This window comes from Physeter macrocephalus, chromosome 16 (assembly GCF_002837175.3).
Source record: "Physeter macrocephalus isolate SW-GA chromosome 16, ASM283717v5, whole genome shotgun sequence".
In the NCBI taxonomy this organism is placed as follows: Eukaryota; Metazoa; Chordata; class Mammalia; order Artiodactyla; family Physeteridae; genus Physeter; species Physeter macrocephalus.
The window spans coordinates 18138039-18145550 of record NC_041229.1 but is presented as its reverse complement, the minus strand read 5'-3'; the positions used below and the strand labels follow the sequence as shown (position 1 = coordinate 18145550).

The following is a 7512-nucleotide window of genomic DNA, read 5'->3' as shown; positions in this document are numbered from 1 at the left end:
TAAAGACACAGACCTACTAGAGCATGGACTTGAGGATATGGGGAGGGGGAAGGGTAAGCTGTGACAACGTGAGAGAGTGGAACGGACATATATACACTACCAAACGTAAAATAGATAGCTAGTGGGAAGCAGCCGCATAGCACAGGGAGGTCAGCTCGGTGCTTTGTGACCACCTAGAGGGGTGGGATAGGGAGGGTGGGAGGGAGGGAGACGCAAGAGGGAAGAGATATGGGAACATATGTATATGTATAACTGATTCACTTTGTTATAAAGCAGAAACTAACACACCATTGTAAAGCAATTATACTCCAATAAAGATGTTAAAGAAAAAAAAAGAATCTAGCCAAAAGTCTGGTATTTAGCCTCACTCAGTAGATGCAAATTATTGCCTTTCCTGTTGGAACCTGCCTCTTGGCAGCAGCAACAAATAGGAATGGAAGCTGGTGTGACTGCCATCTATTTATAGCTGCTGCCCCAACAGCAGCAGGGGACTGGGGAGGAAGGGCTTTCCCTCCTGGTATATTCTGGGTCTGGATAGGTTCCTTGGATTTGGGAATTTTTTTCTTCTGCTTACAAAAATACTAAATGATAAATTTGTAAAAATGTATAAAATACATAGACAAGCACAAATAAGAAAATAAGAACTATCCGTAATCCTTCCACTAAAATAACCATGGTTAACATTTTGTGGTATATGATACACACATACATACACACACATAGATACAGATATATGCACTTTTTTGTGAAAGTGAAACTGAATTCTATATATTCTATATAGTGTTTGGTCACTGCTTTTCTCACTTAACAACATATCAGAAGCATTTTTCATGTCATTAAAATTTCTTCTACATCAATTTAAAACAGCTGCCTAAATTGTACATAATAATATACATTTATTAACCTAGTTCAATGGATATTTTCATAAATACTGGTATATATTCACAGTAAATTAAGGTAAGTTCTTGGACGTAGGGTGCTGGGTCAAAGTATGCAGGTATTTAAAAGTGTAAAACATGGGGCTTCCCTGGTGGCACAGTGGTTGAGAGTCCGCCTGCCGATGCAGAGGACACGGGTCCGTTCCCCAGTCCGGGCCCGTGAGCCATGGCCACTGAGGCTGCGCGTCTGGAGCCTGTGCTCCGCAACGGGAGAGGCCACAACAGTGAGAGGCCCGCGTACCGCAAAAAAAAAAATAAGTGTAAAACATGAAGTCACGTTACCCTCCAGAAAGATTACATCAATGTATATTCCCAGAACATCATTCTCGTCTTCTCGGAACTGGGGAGTGATTTAAGTGTATGAATTCACTCATCAGATATGTGTTGATGGCTTACTGTCTGGCTTTTTTGCCTCTCATGGGTCCCTCCCCCAGGATCCACACCCTCATCCAATCTTGGGCTCACCCCCTAAACCCAAACTTTGCCAAGTTCCTGGCACCTGCCTCAGCTGCTGAGTGGACTCCACTCAGCTCCCCACAAGTCCTGCCTGCTGATCAGTCACCAAGCCGCCTGTCCTCCTTTTCTTTCTGCCTTTCTTTTGTGGTGGGAGTAACCATGGCCTGGAGTTTCCATGAGAAAGCCCAGCTTGGGGGACTGCTCCTCTCTCTGCCTGGCTGGCTCTGTTCATGTGTCACCACCGTCCTGCCCCAATGGAAAACTCTCAATCTGGAGCTGAACGAAACGGAGACCTGGATCATAGGACTTTGGGAGGTCTGCGTAGATCAGGAGGAAGTTGCCACTGTGTGTAAGGCCTTTGAGTCCTTTTCGTCTCTGCCCCTGGAGCTCCAGGCATCCCGCATCCTCATGGTAGCCTCCCATGGGCTGGGACTACTGGGGCTTCCGCTGTCTGGTTTTGGGGCCCAATGCTTCCAGTTTCACAGGATCAGATGGGTATTTCAGAGGTGGCTTTGCCTCCTGGGAGGGACTTTGGAGGCATCAGCTTTGGCCACTCCCCTCTTTCCAGTCTCCTGGGTGGCCTACGCCACAATCCAAGACTTCGGGGATGACAGCGTCCCTGAGATTGTGCCTTGGTGGGAGTTTGGAGATGCCCTCTACCTGGGCTGGGCTGCTGGTGTTTTCCTGGCCCTTGGTAGGTTACTCCTCATCTTCTCGGCCTGCCTGGGAAAAGAAGATGTGCCCTCTGTCCAGATGGCTGTCCTTACAGCAGCCTCACCATCCTGTGCTCCAGCAGAGGAGTCCGATCACTCGTTCTACCTAATGAATGCCGAGACCTAGGATCCTGTTCATCTAGACAAGCTTTGCCAAGAAATCTATGGAACAGAGGAATGTCAGAAGAATCCTCTCTCTTCCTTATCCTTCATCACTCTATATTTGCTTGCCTCATTTTAGGGGTGGTAGTCACTGTCTCATTTGTTCAAGAATTTGACTATCTTGGTGATATGGTGATCCTAATTTCAGAATGAAAAAGCAAGGCACAGTTTCTAAAAACATGTTGATCTGATTTAGATTTTATTTACATAAAATACTTTTAAACTCATAACATTAATTATAGACTTGATTCTTTCATTACTAGGGAAAACATATTACAAAATAGCATTCAACCTAGAAAACCTAGTCTACTGGATATGAAGCTAGAAAAGCTAAAGATATGCCTTTGCAAAGGAAAATGAATTATTGGCCTATAATGTCACCTCAGGACAGGGACCCTCCTTGGGCTCATTTTCAGTCTCGGGTGCACGATTTGAAAGGGAGCTTCACAATGTATCAGTCCTTGTGGCTGTACCCAAGGACTGCCCAATGTGGGCATGCACGTGGAGAGAATTATCAGCTCCTCGGAAATGTCTTTTACCATATGCAAAATCACATTATACATCCCTTAAATTTTAACCTAAATGTCAGCAGACCTACCTAGGCCGTGGCAACCAGTAAAGTCCCTTTCACAACAATGACCCAAGTTCCTTTGCTTCCTGACCGCCTGGCCCAGGTCTTCCTCAGGCGTTTCTGCAAGTCCTCAAGGAGGAGCCTCCCACTTGCTCATAAACCTGCTCATCAGCTGAAACTACCCTGAGTGTCCACCCTGATACTCTAGCTACCATCTGCCTTCCACTGCCTTGATCAGTTGAGTCACCACTGACCCCGTCGACAATGCCCACAGGAGAGCAACTAAGGGTGATGGTTCCCAGCGTCCCCAGATAGGTCCCTTTTCCAAGTTCAGAGGCACCTTTTGCTCGCAGGACTGAGGAGCTCCCTCCCTCCACACGCTGTGCTTTGCCTTGAGGCTGTACTGCCTGTGCTCAGGTGCCTCTCCTTCTCAATTAAATAACACCGGCATAGCCCTGGCATCTTGAGGTAGCCACCGCAGAATACGCACGCACCAACACAAGAATAAACAAGTTTGCCGGCATAGCCCAGACCAGTTCCCTTCTTTTTTTTCCTGAGGAAATGAGTCTGTTCAGGTGCAACTTCGTCTTCAGCACCTGACTCAGTTACCTTCTCACCCAGAATAGCATCCTCTAGGAGTCACAGTTTCTCCAGAAATCTCCTTTCCCAGTATGTCCTTTTGTATACGTCCACTTGACATACACAAATCCAAACGACTCTTAGGTAAATAAAATTTTGAGTATAAAAGAGCAGTTTGCATCAAATTTGTAGTCTGGCCTTCTCTGGTTCCAAGGCCCATTTTATCAACTACCCCTTCTTGATTATGTTTCAAGGATCTTTAGGCCAGGTTTCAATCAGGGGTGAAGTTCAAATATCCAAGAGTTATCCTTGGATCCAACAGGATCTACAAGAAGGACTCATTTTGTTATTCATCCACCTGGCCGTTTAGTCACTCTTTGAACAAATATTTATTGAGCACCTACCATGTGCTAGACATTGTGCTAGCAACCAGGAATAAAACGGTAGGACAAAATGTACCCCTGCCTCTCATATAGGCAATTAGGGGAGACAAATATTAATGGGAAATCACATCAATGCAAATTGTAGTTGTGACAAACTTTACAGATCTGGAAAGGTGCATGGTTCTATAAGATCATGCAACAGGAACAATTTAACCTAGTTAGGTTAAATGAGCGGATACCCTAAGGAAATGATAACTGCCTACAAGCTAAAGGATGGATAGCAATTCTAGATAGAGAGAGAAAAAAGTAAAAGACAAGGCTGGTGAAGTAGGAAGGAGCAGGACCTTGCAGGACCTGTAGGGCCTGTAAGGCCTGGAGAATGTTTTCTCTGTTCTCAGAACCAAGGGAAGCCAAGCATGAGGCCAGGAACAGGAGCTCAGCTGACCGAAACAGTAGCCTGCTCCCCCTTTCCTAACACCTTGTCCCTGGGCCATATCCCTACCACACAGTTGTGTAGGGTTTAAGAGATGACACCGCACTTCCACACATCTTGTGTTTTACTTACTGTTATATTGAGGGTTTTTCTCTTTGTTTTGTTTTTTTGAGATTGGGAAGACAGATATTATTTGTTTTGCTAATGAGAAAATGAAGAATTTAGGCAACATGCCCACAGTGAGTAATTAGCTGGCTGAGACTTGAATCCAAGGCTTGGATGCCGTGGCAGGCTTTTGTCACCCACCCCATCCTGTTGCTTCACGGGGATGGGTTGCTGAGACAATCCACCAGACCAAAGGAAAAATTAGCACCCAAGCAGAAGAAAAAAACCAAAGACCTAAAAGAAAAATCTTGTGCTCTGTGCATTTGTTGAGGTCTAAACAGGATCTTTGTTGCCAGGTGGCTCATCTGGTCCTGCTGGTGACCGGCAGCCCTCATCCTAATCCCACGTGTGCAGGTGCTGATGGCATTTTTCATCAGCATGTGATTATGGCTTCCTCTGCAAAGAAACTGGACACAAAACTAAAGATTTATTAAGGAAAAAAATAGCCTGCCTTCCTAACTCTCCTTTATAAAGGACACAAAGGCATTAAAAAATATTTTTTAAAGGTCTGCATTTTTAAAATATTTACTTATTAATTTATTTTGGCTGCGGCAGGTCGTACTTGCGGCACACAGGATCTTTTAGTTGCAGCACATGGACTTCTTAGTTTCGGCATGCATGTGGGATCTAGTTCCCGGACCAGGGATCGAACCCGAGCCCCCTGCATTGGGAGCTCAGAGTCTTACCCACAGGACCACCAAGGAAGTCCCCAAAGGCATTTTTTAAAACGACAGGAGTGGAGCAGGGACTGTTGATTGATTCCCAAGCAGTCAATAGCATGTCATCCCCTGAAGGAAAGGTGATCTGCATTCTGGCCAGAATCTACTTTTATAGAAAGAGTCTGAGGAATAAGATGCTTTTCACCAAAAACTGCCACTGTTTTTATCTACCTGCATTGTAGGGAAAATAATGAGAAATAAAAATAGAACTAATTAAATCTTAGCTTCAGTTCAGCCTTTTCTCATACAGTTGTGGCAAATTAACATTAAAAACATTTCTTTATTGTGGTTACACATGGAGAGGTGTGTTGTCATAATGTATTAGAAACAGAAAGGGACATCAATCAATCGATGTTTCAAGGCAAAAGCTTTTATTATGTGCAAAGCATTGTAAGAAAATAACCCGGGGACTCGCCAAACGTGATGCAGTTAGAATCTGATATGTTCGGTGCCGTCTTCTCCACCGGCCTTCCTTTGGGTCTGAACATATCATTAGCAGAGAAGGCATTCCAGAAGGTCCCTATTAAAACATTCATCTGTTACCCTTCTGAGCCTCTGAGACTAGCTGTGAGGGAAAAGTCCCAAGGGTTAGACACATTTTGGGATGGGAGGAAAGTAAGAAATAGTTTTATGGGCTTCTGGACAGGAGATGTGTCTTAGCAGCCAGGGAAGGTTAGGATAATACAAAACTCAGAGTTGGGGAAATGTCTGCAGTCAGTGGCCTCTGATATGGAACCGAAAGAAGCTGGGATCACATTCTACTCTACTAACTGATGGATTTATTTTTTTAAGCCAGTTGTTCTTGCTACCTTGTCCACATTTATAGTGTATGTACAGACTGTTTTGTTGTTGCCCAGAATTTTGAATAGTGCCTCAAAGCCAAATCCCATGGGTGACACATGCCCTGGATTCTAAAGACAGGGGCTCACCACACTGCTGCTAAGAAGTTACCAAACTGGTGGTCAGCCTTCACACCCAACACCTACGTAAGAGAAACACCCAGACTCATTAGGGAGGCTTCCTGGAAGGGAATTCATTACAGTTGGGAGCACTGTGATGTCTCTACCCTTCCCTGTGAGGAGTGGGGTGGAGATGGACCTCAGAAGAACCACTCACAGATGGAGCTGTGCCCAGCAGGGAAGATGGGCATCTGAAACACACCCATCCCACCCGTGCTGAGCTGCAGAAACTCCTGGGCTATGAAGGCACAGAGGAGGGTGCCTGACCACCACCGGAGCAGCCTGAAGCAGGGGGCTGGCTCGAGTGGGGCAGAGGGGCAGCACCTGCCCTTCTGCCTTTTACTGGGGCAAGGATGGTAAGCTTTCTGTAGCCCAGATGGGTGCTGGGGCAGGCAGTCTGGGTGACACTGTCCCAGAGCACTGCTGGACGGTGTGAGTGACTAGAGCAGGAGCTGAGAGGGACTGGAAGAGGCCAGCCAGGAAATCCAAAAGCCATATCAGGGAGTGATCTGGAAGTTTTCTACAGAGCTCTCTGAAGAACCCATAAAATACCCCACCCAAGAGCTAGTAATTGGATTCTTGCCATAACAAAGAACAAGAGTGTATTAGAAACAAAACTATTTCTTTAAAAAGTAAACAATGTCCTGTGCCTTCTTCTGCTATAAACTCTCCTCGCCCAGGCTCTAGGGCTGCGAGAAGCTGGGGGTTAGGAGGGGAACGGAGCAGGGGAGTAGAAAAACATCCTACGGCTCCTTCCTTACTGCTAGTCCCTGAACTTCAGGCTGAGGCCTGGACTAAGATGTGGGGAGAAGCACTGAAGCAAATGGATGAGAGTGAACTTTTGATCTAGACTGGTCCAGATGCTGTAATACATGAAAATTATTCTTTTCATACTCAAACGTGACAATAAAGTTCTCAGGGAAAGGACAGACAAAGGATCATACTGGAAGGTAGCCATGGAAACAAAAAGAAAGCTATTGACTCATTGTTCCCTATCAAGTTTAGGCCATTCAATAAAATAAATAAAGAAAAAATATACCCAAAGCAAGAAAAGAATCCGATAGGAGACACTGTAATTTTTCTATCCAGCATAGGCCCAGATCCCTTCAGCATCTCTCTTCCAGTCAGACTGGCTAATATGAGCACATCCGCTTGCCAGAGACCTACAGCACCCTGGATGTCTACATTACGTCCCAGTTATTTAGCATCCACCTGTGAGCCCTACATAGGCCAAGGAGAAGCCTTAAAGACCTTGCCCCACATTTCCACACGAGACCTGCAGCTAACAATACTTTACACCAAGTCATTGCTGCATCTATTGTTTCTTTTAACCCTTAGAACATAACTGCAAGGTTAAGGATTTTTTTGTTTTATAAACCAGGAAAATAGGTTTAGCCAGTATTTGAACTCAGTTGTTAGATAACGATGCCAATA

At 45.2% G+C, this 7512-nt stretch overlaps 1 protein-coding gene across 1 annotated transcript; it reads left to right on the top strand.

Annotated features, from left to right (window-relative positions):
* The first annotated feature begins 985 nt into the window (after positions 1 to 985).
* On the top strand, positions 986 to 2279 carry CLDN25 (claudin 25). Its single transcript, XM_007117231.4, has one exon. It carries the CDS (start codon positions 1299 to 1301, stop codon positions 2232 to 2234), a length of 936 nt encoding a protein of 311 aa, XP_007117293.3. The 5' UTR covers positions 986 to 1298; the 3' UTR covers positions 2235 to 2279.
* The last annotated feature ends 5233 nt before the right edge of the window (positions 2280 to 7512 follow it).

Coding starts and splice junctions, on each gene's coding strand:
- CLDN25 (XM_007117231.4), top strand. CDS start 1,299: ATGAATTCACTCATCAGATATGTGTTGATGGCTTACTGTCTGGCTTTT.